Source organism: Lontra canadensis, unplaced genomic scaffold (genome assembly GCF_010015895.1).
Source record: "Lontra canadensis isolate GAN:19392208 unplaced genomic scaffold, GSC_riverotter_1.0 scaffold3, whole genome shotgun sequence".
Classification (NCBI taxonomy): Eukaryota; Metazoa; Chordata; class Mammalia; order Carnivora; family Mustelidae; genus Lontra; species Lontra canadensis.
In genome coordinates, this window is record NW_022630997.1 from 54,411,439 (window position 1) to 54,424,828 (window position 13,390).

At 42.0% G+C, this 13,390-nt stretch overlaps 1 protein-coding gene across 1 annotated transcript in view; it reads left to right on the forward strand.

Moving 5' to 3' along the window:
* Positions 1-13,390, forward strand: part of CCDC6 (coiled-coil domain containing 6) — a 105,799-nt gene that overhangs the window by 57,255 nt on the left and 35,154 nt on the right. Inside the window, exon 3 of the mRNA XM_032842516.1 lies at positions 11,006-11,134. Within this exon, the coding sequence (XP_032698407.1) occupies positions 11,006-11,134 (129 nt within the window). The remainder of the gene's footprint in view (positions 1-11,005; positions 11,135-13,390) is intronic.

Below are 13,390 nucleotides of genomic sequence, written 5' to 3' on the forward strand. Positions count from 1 at the left end.
AAAATCTGTATCCTTTTGAGCCATGGGATTATCTGATTGAGAACTGTCCTAAAAAGAACCTTCTAGTACTTTTGTAAGCCCAGCACAAGCCTACATCAGAACTAAATTCAGCTCTGGAATGCCTCAAAGACAAGTTGTATTTAACCATAATTTATAATTAAAATTTATGAAAAATGTTTTGTAAGCAACCTCTTCATCAGTTTTTGATATATAACACGTATGTTAGGAAATATGTCTAAAAGACTATTTTCCAAAATGTTAGTTTTAGTTATACTGGGGTGCCGAGCTTATGGGTTATGTTAACTTTCTTATATCCCTTTTCTTCTCCTTTTGTAAAAGCAACATGCATTACTTTTGTAATTAGAAAATGTCTTATTTCCTAAAAAGGAAATTTAAAAATTCTTAGGCCTTTTTTGTCCTTACCTTTTGGAACCTTCTGTGTCACTGGCTTTGAGAGCAGAGTTCTGTCATAGTTGTGTCTATTTGTCACCGAGCTCAGTGCACTGAACCCACTGCACACTTGGGTGCATTTGCAGGTGCTAGAAGATTCTGGAATGCTGCGATCATTAAGAACTAGTGTTCTCAGAATGCTCTAATGAATAGCTTAACTGTCTTGTCAGTCTTGATATGATTTATTCCACTGGTCCTCAGCCTTCAAACTTTTTTTTTTTTTTTTTTAAATAAATGCCTAACTCCCCCGTGAACTACCAATGACCACTGCCACCTGGAAGGCCTGACATCGCTGAGACTGGTCGTGGTCTTAGCAGTTGTGGATTTTTTTTCACTTGGCTTTTATGTAAGCCTGATGCGTCAAGTTTACTTCCTGCTCCCTGGGAAGACCTGTTCTCGTCTGCAGTCTTCTCTCAGCCAGCACTGCTGCTGAGAGTCAATGAATGCTTTTTCTGTTTTTAAAACCCTGGAACAGGACTGAGATAAGAAGGGTACTGTATCTCTGAATCTTTTCAGTCTAATCCAACTTTTAAATTTTAGACCTTAAAATAACAAATAGGTTAATAGTTCTGTACTTGTGATTCACATTTGAAATTGGATCTGGTCCTCGGAAAATAACGCCACTATAGCTCTAACAGAAATTATTGTGCCCTTATGGGAAGGCATATTCCGAATGTTGATGATTCAGAGTATTGAGAGTAAAAGTCTTCCGGTTGTTCAGTGGCATGGCTTTCTCGTTACTGACTTGGTCCCTGAGGTCAGAATGCCTTCCGGAATGCACATAGTTGATGTTTCCTTGCATCCGTGGAAAGGTGACGGACAGAGAGCGGGGCGGGGGGGGGTGGTGGTGGAGGTGCAGATGCCGCTGTGGAAGCTGGCGCTACCAGAGGACATCCCGCCGTGCGGTGCTGCAGGACGGCGTGCAGCAGTGTTACTCTTCCACCTCGGTTTGCACAGACCGGAAACCTAGAGGTGAAATTGGAGTGAATCCCTGAATCTGCCTGTTCATGTGGACAGAGGCGTACTACTTCATTCGCCCTTTTCTTCTCCTCCCCTCAGTTCTGGAGAAGTAGTTTCTCCTTCCAGCCCCATGGCTTTCTGGAGTGGATGCTTCTGCAACCCCAGAAGGGCTGTGTGTCTGCCGGGCCCTCAGGCACAGGGGTGAGCACAGAGTGTCAGTGTATGCACCAGCGTCTGGGGCTTCCTTTGACCTGGAGTTTGCCAGGGCGCTAGAAGGGCGGTGCTGGTAACAAAATCACCTGTTGGGGCAACAAATATGGATGAAACTCTCTAGTTAATTTTAAAGATACCTAACCTAGGATGCCATTGCCTCCATTCAAAGAAAAACTGTTCCTGCCCTCCCCATGGCAGAATAGAAGAGATCTTGAAATACATTCTCCATTAAGGTGGCCCGGGCATTTGGGCCCTCTGGGCTTTTTTCAGGGTTGTTAATGCTGATCTGAAAAATTTGCTATTACCTATAGCTTACAGAACAGTTGGATCAGAGGAGTGTGTGTGTGTGTGTGTGTGTATTGTTTTTATTATAAAGTTTCTGAACCTCAGCTTTGTCTGTTCTTTGTTTCTTTTCATGGAGCAAGGGGCTTATACATTGTGTTCCCGATACATCCGCAAAAGGGCTCCTGGGATGTTTTCAATGCATTTTAAATGATGCAGCCTCCAGAGGCCAAATTACGAGCCAGAATTTTCCTGTTTAGTAGCCTGCCAAAAATCTCTGTCCAACACAATTTGCATTGTGATTAGAAAACACAATAAATTTGATGCAGTTGTTCAGTCTTAAGAAATCACGGAGTTTCTTTCCAAGTGCGTGTATGTGTGTTGACATCAGGGCTAGCTTGGATGTACCAGTACAGACTCCCAGGAATGTGGGGGCAAGAGGAAAGGCTTTCAAGCCTCCCATGCTGACTTCCTGAAAAAAGTCAGGGAAAACACAGGTGGAGGGGAAAGAAAAGTAGAAGGAAAATGACATTAAAAATAATTGGATGAAGCTGGAGTAGAGCTTGCTTTGTTCACCAGGGTAGGAGTCGGCATTGTTATTTCTAGTTGAAAAGATGAATGTTAGTAAAGGACCGGTGGCTCCAGTGGAGATAGCCGTTAGCCATCGCTGGAAACACTTTAAATGATTTTAAGACTTTGCACTTAGAAATGTTCGGCATTTCTTGGGTAGGTTCTCATTTCATTTCAAAACCGTTTATAGTCCTCCCAGTCAGTGATTAACTTAAAATTCAGAGCTACATCCTGCTGCTAACTACCTTTACTTTCCTTTTTTCATCCTTATTCATAAAGGTGTGGCCTTTGAATTCACACTAATGTTTCAAGTTTTAGTAAGTTCTTTCTTTGGGCTGAACACTCTCTAGTCCTCAGGTGAAGAAAGTGCTAGTTTTGACAGAATGGGTTTTCAGTGCAGGCGGCTGATTGTAGGGCCGAAAGGATTTCTTTATTTGTGGAGCATCTTTTAAATATTTTCCTCCTAACCAGATTTCTCTAAAGACATTAATTTCTCTGATGGCTTTCAGAACCGTCATGTTCTGGGGGATGCAAGAAGCTCAAACATGGCCTGTTAGGATTCTGGGTGGATGGGAAGCCTGAACTCCCCTGGAGCCTCTGCTCTGAAGCATTTTCTGGAGAGATCTAGCTACTCCCTTGCAAAAGTTACATGTGCCTCCCCCCTTAGGAAATGACAGATGAGGCAACCCAGACAAACATCACTGAGGATAGATAAAAGCTTATGTTTTTTAAAAAAGCATGAAGAACTAACAACATGGGGAAGGTCTGCAGGCCTGTGCCCTGGGTGGGAGGTGGGAATTGAGAAGATCGCAGCTCCCAAGGTGGCTTTTGTCCTGAGAACATTTGCTGTTGTTCGTGGATCAGGTGGCACTGAGCCGTGCTTTGGAAACTGTGGGAACTGAGATTACAGAAGTTGGAGCTCGGGGCTGGCCGGGGGCCTTGATAACTGAAGCCCAGTTGAAGCTGGAATCCTGAAGCGCTCCATCTCAGGATAAGAACTAACCAGTTCTGCAGCACTTGGTCACGAAAGATCGTGAAGCTTTTGTTGTGGATTATAGTAGACCCAGCCTTCTTGTTCCTGGCAGAAGAAGATGGAATTTTTTGGAGGAAGATACCATCACCCTAGGCTACAGGTTTTTGCCTAAAATATAAGTTCAGTACCTTGCCCAGCACACAAGGAGAACCAGGCACATGGGGGTGGGAGACTTCATGGATGTAAACCAGTGGAAACAAAAGAACAGAAGTGGACTTCGCAGATACTATATCTATTAGACTTATCAGACATAGACTCCAAAGCAACCATGCTTACTATATTCAAAGAAATTAAAAAAAAAAAAAAGAAAAAAAAAACAAAACAAAAAACCAAGCTTGAAATCTTTGTTAGGAAACAGGAATCACATCACAACTTTTCTTGCAGACATTCAAAAGGAGAGTGATAACTCAAGAATAATTTTATGTGGCAGTACATTTGGAATTTTACATGAAATGGACAAATTCTTAGAAAAACATAGCTTTCTACAACTGGATGAGGAAGAACTAGAACACGTGAGCTTTCTAGTCATTGGAGAAATTCAGTCTGAGAAACAGCCCTTCTTAGTGAAAGAATTGTAGGCCCAAATGATTTCACTGAGGGTGGTACCAAGGATGAAATGCAGGTGATCCTTAAACAGCACAGGGGTTAGGGGTCCAACTCCTCTTCCTCATCACTCAATCAGAATCTGTATATCACTTCTAGCTCCCCTAAAACTTAACCATGAATTGACTGGAGGCCTTAATGGATCACATAAACAGTCAACACATTTGTATTATATACCATATTTTTACAGTAAAGTAAGCTAGAGAAAAGAAGATGCTTACTAAGCTCAGGAATTCATTTAAGATGTCTAGACATCCACATGGAGATTACAGATAGGCAGCAGGACAGATTCCCCCAACAGAGACATTTTGCTTAGAGAAGAACAAAGACATACCATTGGCAATCATGCAAGGTGAATGCAAAGACAAGCCACAGGGTGGGAATCGATATTTGCTACCTTATATAACCAGCAAAAAACTACAGATTAGTAAGAAAAATGGACAGTCCCAAAGAAAAATGGACAGAGACTTGAACAGACTGTTCACATAGGCAGATAGCCAAATGAGCAGTGAAGGAACAAGTACGCATTAGTAATCAAGAAAGGCAGAATAAACCATACGATCATACTAGAGAAGCCTTCTGAATGCTGTCAGAACGTGGACGTGGTTGCAACTGCTTTCAGAGCTAATGATACTGGAAATATTCGTTGTGTGTGACTCAGCACTTTCACTCCTGGATATATTTCCCAGTGTGTGCACATGTGTACCAGATGTATAGAAGAATGTTCTTTGTGGCATTGTTCGCCAGAGTAAAAAAACAGAAATGACCCAAATACCCATTATCCATGAGTGGATAAATTGTGTGGATAATATCATTGGGATATTATAAGGCAATAAAAATACCATTAGAATCAGTAACGTGGGTGAATGAAATCACAAGTTTATTTAGCAGAAGAAGCTAGATAAAAAGAATTCAAAACTAATGTTTAGAAATACATAGGCAATAAAGTTTGTTTGTTTTTTTTTTTTTTAAGGAATTCTTACCCTGAGTGAGAATCAGGAGAGTGATGACCTCTCAGGGATGGGGGGGCTCTGGTCTGGAAGGGACATAGCAGGCTTCGGGGGAGCCGGCAATGTTTCATTTCTTGAGTTTGGTGCTGGTCACCTGAGAGTACTATGTATGTAGTAATGGCACCTTTGATGTTTGCATAGTGGTTTCATTCATCCTGATGCTTCTTCTAGGGGAAACAGTCTAAAGGAAGTGAGACTTTTATCATCTCTCCAGTCAGTATTTGCCCAGACAAGGCATTTTCTGCATGATCTGGAATGGAATTCGTATGTGCTGGCCACTGCTGTTTGTGGAGCTTGCTGTCCTATCGGGGTGATCAAGGATGTATGCCGGAGCTTGAGGGCGGCTGCATATGTCCGGGGAAGAGACAAAGGTTGCAAAGGCAGAGACCTTGCTTTTAACCCTAGATTGACCCCCTTCCCCCAGCTGTGTGACTTTGGGCGGGTACTTGACCTCTCCTCACTGTGGTTTTATCCTTTGTAAAATGCAGATAATAGTATCCACCATTATGGACGTAAAATGCTTGGGACATAATACCTGGAGCCTTGATGCGTTGGCTGCTTTTGGAAGGAACTCATAGGATAGGAAACACACCATGAACTAGACATTATAATGTATGGGAAGAACAGTGTGCTCCTCGCAGCTTGAAGAAGGAAGGAAGGCATGTGGGAAGGCTCTGTGGAAGGTGTTTTCTGAGCCGGCCCACTCTTGCGGTAGGTTGGAGGGAGGGATTCAGGCACCGTACCAGAGGGCACAGTGTGATCGGAGTTGTGGGGGCACGGGGGCACAGCTCGTGGTACCGTGGTCCCACGTGACTCGCAGAGCTTGTAGTCTGTAAGCCTGGACCGGAGTGGTCTCCAGAAGTGTTTGCCCAGTATGATGGGTTTCGGTTTTTTTTTAATTTTATGTTTTAGGAAGAGTCTTGAACTTTGCCTTTAACCGCAGTTAAAACCACTCTCTGTGCTGAGGCTCATCCCTCTTTGATAGATGTCTGGACCCTGAAGGCATTTAGGTTTGCAAACCTGAGGATGTCATTTGAGAGTGTGAAATAGCATGAGGAAAGCGAGGGAAACTTGCAGAGGGATTGGATCGTGGAAGGACTTGAATGTCAGGCTTTGGCATGTTACACCTTTGCAGTTCGTAGGGAGCCAATGAAGGGTTTTGAGTGAAGTATTGAAGTAATTAGGCCTTGTCTGCCAGGATGACCTACCCTGGATCTGGGGAGATCTGTTAGGAGGCTTTGGCTGTGGCCCAGAGAAGAAGAATGAAAGAGTTGGACGCGATTGGGGCCGTGAGCACAGGAAGAAGAGGGTGGTTTGACAGCTGTTATGGAGGCTGACTTACTGCCAATTGGTAACTGATGAGATGTGAGGTGTTGATTGAGAATAATGGTACCAGTAACAGAAGGGGTTTGGAGGTGGGAATAAGTGTGGGCCCCAGAGGCATTTAGTGGTGATATAATGGATTTGAAGTGGGAGGCTGTCTTTCTGCACAGGCTGCTCAGTGGAGCAGTTGAAAAGTTGGTTCATAAAAAACTCAGTGTTGTGAGAGATCTTTTTGAACTTTTTTGCAAAGCTTCTATGAATAACATTGATAATTGTTTTTAACAACCCAATGACTTAATCTAGTTATTGTCCTCTGGGGGTCTCTACTTGGGGCAGGTAGCTCTAGTCCTTGGTGGTGGTTAGTAAACCCAGGCTGTTGGCTGCAGGGCGGGGTGGTAAGTACCCAGAGAGAAATTCTAGCGTGGACTAACGAGAACCGAGGTGAGAGCAGCTTGAGCTTATTCAGAAGTTGCATGAAAACCTGGGTGCTGGGGCCAGTGGCTGGAAGGCTTGCCTCACTTGGCATTGGCTGAACTGACAGCAATCCCAGACTTGCACACACACATTTCGCCCAGACTGGAATTTGGCAGACCTGCCGCATGCTGGGTGGGAGGCCTGGCTCGGGAGCCTACAGGTGCACCTGTGGTGGTTCTCGCAGCTGAACGGTTTTCAGCGTCTCTACGTGCTAGAGAGTGAACTCTTCAGTGAAGAGGTCTTGAATCTATTATGTAAGAGGCCTGGTTCACAGAAGTGGCTCCAGGAAGCCGTTGTAAATTATAAAAAAGGTGGTAGTTATAAGTGATTGAATGATGCATAAGCCTAGCCTGTTTTAGATCAAAATAATGTTATACTTGCATTTTATAATGGGCTGGAAGTTTGCTTTTGGGCTCAGTATGTAATGAGTGGATATAGTAACAAAATGCTCAAGCTTTAGTACTTAGAATTTTATAGGTTTATACTTTGTATCTTTGCTTATGGCTTTCTCAGTTATGTTTATTTTTTATTTATTTATTTATTTTTATGCCGAATCCTAAGGAGTAAACCCTTGTTCATATAACCCTAATTCCATCAAAAATATGCTACCAGTGGATCATCTGTTACATAACATAATTTCCATTCTACAGGGGTTTTTTGTTAATGTTAATAATATATTGCACAAGTAGGAGTTATAAAACTCGGTTTCATAATCTTTGTGATTGACTTTATAAAGTGTATTTATAGAAAATTCTGATTAAAAAATTTTTAATCTGCCTAAGCATTTTGCTTTAGTTATATTTAAGGAGAATACATGAGTTTATTTCAAATACATTAATAGAATTTGCTTGACTATTTACTTCTCAGTTTCAATTATTTTTTTGTTCTAGCTCAGGATCACAGACCTTCTTGGAAGATTTAAAATTGCACATAAAGGAGCTCCTGGGTGGCTCAGTCAGTTAAGCATCTGCCTTTAGTAAGCTCAGTCACGATCCCAGAGTTCTGGGATCAAGCCCCGCATGGGGCTCCCTGCTCAGCTGGGGGCCTGCTTCCCCCCCTCCCTCTCTGCAGCTCTGCCTACTTGTGATCTCTCTATCTCTCTCTGTGTCTGTCAAATAAATAAAATTTTTAAAAAATAAAATTGCTTATAAATTGTTAAGACCTTTGATTAGAAATTTAAAATCATGCCTTGAGTTTTGTGCCTACTTCGAAGATGCCACTGAAAGTGGGGTTTATTTCTGATAGCTGGTCTTTCATCAGCCTAAGCCATGCTCCCTTTAGGGTTTTTGTTTGTGGTGTCATGAGCTATGGCTTTAACACAAGCAGGTGGATTCAGGATGTCGGTTCTAGCCCCATTAGGGCTGAGTGGCTTGAATTTATATGGTATCTGTTTAAAACAATTTCTGCATTTTCCTCGGGTCAACTCTGTGGTGGTTAGTTTCTCAAGATCCCTTCTTTGCTCTGCCCCCTCCCTCTTGCTCATCTTTATTCTCTAATGATTTGAAGGGAGGGGTTCTATATTTCTGTGTTTCTCTTTGTGTTGGTGGTTTCTTTGTTCCAAGGAAGAACCCCATTTTCTGCTTCTCGTGTTCTGTTCAGAAACTCCATGCTCTGCTCCGAAATTGCCTGTCACCTGAGAGATGGCAGAACAAAGCAGGCAGCAAAGCTTTTTGTTCCAGCTCTGTCTTTTGGGGACGATGAACCTTGTGAATCTTCGGCGAACAGATCTCAGGATGGCTTGATCTTTTCCAAATGGATTAGCGTAACCCAGGGACCTTACTTGAGTTATAGCAAGAGCAGCTTTAACCATCAAGCTCTCCTTCGGATATAGCTCTTGAGAGGAAAAACCCTCTTAAAATTGAGAGCTTTTATGGTTTTTATTACTAGTTTAATCTGTATTCTTAAAAGGAATACCTAATCAGATATTGACAGTATAGACCATCTGTCTAAACAGGAATGTTTTCCTGTAAGCCAAAGACAGCCTTACCTTTTCTCAGATTAACATTCTGTGACAAATGCCACTTTGTGGGCCAGACATTTTTCAACGTTAGATTGCATCCTTTAGTGTTTTCATTTACCACAGGGTGGAAGAATAATGCTGTACAAAACAAAACAAAAAAACAACTAATATAAAGACTTTGTAAAGGGTTTAAAGGTTTTAAGACTAAAGTTCATTTTTCTAAATCCAGTAGCTATCATTTAAGCTTAGTGTAGATAAACTGCTTCAGGGCAAGGATGGTATCTTCACTAGAGATGTCACCTATGCCTGAGGTAGGACCTACAGATAATGTTTATGAATAAAAATATTAGGTGGAGATGTGCACGATTTGCTGTTTTTTTCTTCATGAGTGGTAATTGCCCCATCGGGGTCTTTGTGTCTGAAATGCAGGAGCTCTCCTTGTTCTCTGTCCAGTTCTCTTGTTTCTTTTAATTACTGCTTGATCTTGCAGAACCTGAGTTTTAAAGAGTGAGCTAAAAATAGACTTGTCACTGTAAGCACCTCCTCGCATCTGCTTTTTTTCTGGGTCCCTGCAAGGTTGACCAGCTTTTTTTGGAGTTGTACATCAAAAACAGTTGGAGGAAAACCAGCATCTGTTTAGTCAACATTTCCAGTGTTACAACACTATGTCAGATTTTAAACCTTTTTTTTTTTTTTTTAAGCCAGGAATGTGCTTGCTTGCAGAGCAGTGGCAGTTGTGTTCAGTGTGGAGAGGGTTGGGTGCACCCGTGTGGAGGCTGTTCAGGGCAGGCTAATCACGCTGTATGCAGGGTTTACAGGGAGCATGCATCCTCCAGGGGAGCATGCAGGGTGGCTTGGTATCTCCGTTCGATCACGTGACTTTTTAAGCACCGAGAATGCACTAGACTCTAGAGGAGTCTGAAGTTAATTCCTCTTAGGTTTGCTCAGGATCCAGTGGGAGAACGCTGGCCTGGGCGTCAGCGCAGGATGTGGGTCCCACACTCTGCCACTGTCCTGCTGAATTACCTTGGTCGCCTCCTTTGTTACATATAAAATGGGGGTGGTCATGCCTGCCTGATGCCCATGAAAAACCTGGTACACCATGCTCCCCGAAGAAATGGTTTTGAAGGTAAAAGTAGGGAGCAGTGTCCTCATAGATACATGCATAAAACTTTGTGTGTTTCATTGCTTTGAATAGCTTCTGCTTCATGTCCCCTTGATTTTGAAAATACCAGACCCTGTTGCTATCGTTCTCTCTAACTCCTGCTGTGGATCAGCACAACCTCCCAGTTGGGAATGTTAGAAATAGTGCATAGCTCTTAATGAGAACCCCATTAGTCAGATGTCTGATGGATTCCCTTTATTCCCTGTCGGTTTTGATGGTTGGAGTACATTCTTAAAAAAAACTTTTCAGTGACACCGTAACTTTATCTTTTAATTGCATAAATGAGAGGCCTCCCCCCCTTGGTTTTTAGGAAAGATGTAGGAGGTGTGATGTATGTTCTCATTATAGAAAGATAATTAATTGTACTGATTTTTGCCAAAGGATGCTCGTTAGTGTATTGGGAAATAGCATTTGGAATAATTTACTAAGTAAGCTTTGTGATTGTGACATCTTTACACACATTTCTGTAAGCCTGAGTAAACGCATTCATTTAAGAAAAATTGACAGTGTAAAATTTCCATTTTTAATTTAATTTTTATCGTATAAAATTTGAAAAGTCCCAAAGTGGGGTGTGTGTGTATGTGTGCACGTGTGCTCACAAGTTTCCTTCCTTACCTCATTCTGTAGCCTCCCAATTCCTCCCTGCAAAGGCAACCACTTACATGTTTTTAAAAAACAAATCTGGGTTTACTCATTGTTTGGTGCTTGGGTGTATCTGTCTTGTCATTTTCAGCCTTTTGCTCAGGCCAGATGCCTGTGTACATGCGCTATAATTTTTGGTTGCAAGTTAGAGGAACCTGGGAGCAGGTTCCTCGTAGCTGTACACTTGGATGTTGGCAGACATGACGGTTGTAATTTCTGTGATGATACCTCTTACTCAGTGGAACCAGCTTTTAGAGCCCATGTTCACCCTGGCTTTTGGGTGTCTTGATTTTCACATCTGTGTTTTTCCCATTTTCTAGTTGCAGCATGAGAAAGCTGAACTAGAACAGCATCTTGAACAGGAGCAGGAATTCCAGGTCAACAAACTGATGAAGAAAATTAAAAAACTGGAGAATGATACCATTTCTAAGCAGCTTACATTAGAACAGGTAAGATGTAGTTCTCTCCATATAACTTTTCCCCCTGTTATCAGCTTGTTCCTTCAGGCCTTCAGATACCCTAAGGATTGTAAGTGAAAAGTATTTTTCAGCTGTTTCTTCCCACAGTGGAGACTTCATTTCTGAAGTAAGCATTGACAGAGCTGCATAGCACCTGCTCTCTCTCTCACACAGTTTCTCTTTTTTTAAACTGCAATTAATAAAGCTTCTGGAGATATGTTGTGATGTACTGATTTATAGGCAGGAAATGTTAGGTTCCTTTTACTGAGGGGAAACAATGTGTTTTTAACCACAGGATAGTTTCTGTGAAAGTTGTTGAGACAGTGTGGCTGTGGAACTAAAACTTTTCTTTTAGGGGTTCTTCAGCACAAACAGCATTTTTCTTCTTTGAGTTAGTAGCAATATTATTAGCAATCATTAACTCTATTATTTGAACCCTATCTTTTCCCAGCTCGATTTGTTGATAGACTTGGTTGTTTATCCTGGCTCAACCACTAACTAGTTGTATGACCTTGCATTGACTTTACTCACTTTTTTGGGCCAAGTTTTCCATTTGTAAGCAGAGAAGGACAAACTAAAATCCGGAATGGCAAGCTTAAACAGGTACAAAAGGTGGAAAGTAATTGTGTATAGTCCCTTCGTCCATTGCCCTTGGCAGACATTGGTTTTAGAACGTGGACCTTGCCTGGGGAGTCCAGGTCTTTATGCTCTTCCATACACAGAACTGTGGACAGCCATTATCAGCCCATCCAAGTTGGCATGTCAGATAAAAGTACTTGTTATCCCTAGGCTTGGTGCTCCCTGATGCTTTTCCCCCAACCTGATGTCCTGAGATTTTCTTTTCCCTAAGAGAAATTATAAGAGGCTGACCATAGTGTACTGCGATCTGGTTTCTGTGTAAAATTCAGTGTATTGATGAAAATCTTCTAGCTCTTTGTAATTTCAACCCTGATTGCTAATTCGATGGTTTGGCTTAGCCGTTCAGGCAAAGTTACCAGATTTATCCCAACTTTAGGGTCTTTCTGTGTGTCTCAGTTCATGCTGACTGGTTCTGAAATCACCCCCAGGGCCGCTGTAGTTTCATTATCGTCCCTGAGAATGAAATGGTGACGGGAATGTCAGCTTTGAGAGGAAGTCAGTTTTACTCTAACTGGCATCTGTTTTCTGTGTTATTCTTGAATCTCCCTGTATCAAAGGGAGGAATGTCACTGCGTTTTCTAAGACTGTGAATAATGGTCCTAAAAACATTTCTCTATCCCTTCCAGGGAAAGGGGAAAAAAAAGTTCTGTTTGCAGAGGTTGGTTATTTATTTTATACATATCCAGAGTATTGTAGATTTAACATTTGTCTTCAGATGTAATATTTGAATAATGAATTTGAATTCAGATGTAATATCTCAATTTAGAAAACGCCTACCACACACAGTTTAAAATCATTTTATTCCAAGTTCACCTCTTTAATTCCTAAGATAGGCAATAACAAGTTCCTTCAAGTGAAAACGTTGAAGATTCTTGTTTAAGTCCCTGACACACCAAATACTCGTTATTGGAACTTATTAATCAAGAGCTGACCACGTGACCAAGTGGAGTTCTCACAGAGATGGGTGTTGTGAGAGCTTCACTTGGTCACGGCCTTCACCGGTGGCTGTCAGGAATTGGAACAGCTTCTCTCTTGCATTTGTTCCGAAGCTGAGGAGACTTTGGGACTGGGGCTGTGACCCTCAGGGTTTAGCTGTCGCCACAAGGTGGAGGTAGTGGCCTGGCATCTGATCTTAGGGAACAGTCTGATCTTAGAGTCCATGGGGGAGAGAGAAGGGATTGCTGCACTGTCTTAAGACTCTCTGAGGACTTTAGTAACTGAAACCCTGTAAAATGATGTCCAAGGCATACGTTCTCATCAAGTTAATGACACGGTGCACTTTCAGGGTTATTTCAGACCTCAGTAATAAAGAAATGGTGTTCCACAATGGAGTACATGTACTGCAAAGTCCTATCCTGGAAATAAACCTCAGATCTGGAATATCAAGGTCCTATTTTAATTAAGATGGAGAAATTTAACATCATCATGAAACTCCCCCCCCCCCCTTTGTTTTGGGTATGTCTGGGATGATTAAATGTTGGGGATCTTGTTCTGTATTTTGTTTAGCTATAAATAACTTTAGTGCTTTGGGGGAATGTTTTTTTCCCTCCAGCAGGAATAAATGTCTTTTGTTCTTCCATGAATGTGAGCTGATCCTCTCTTGGTGAT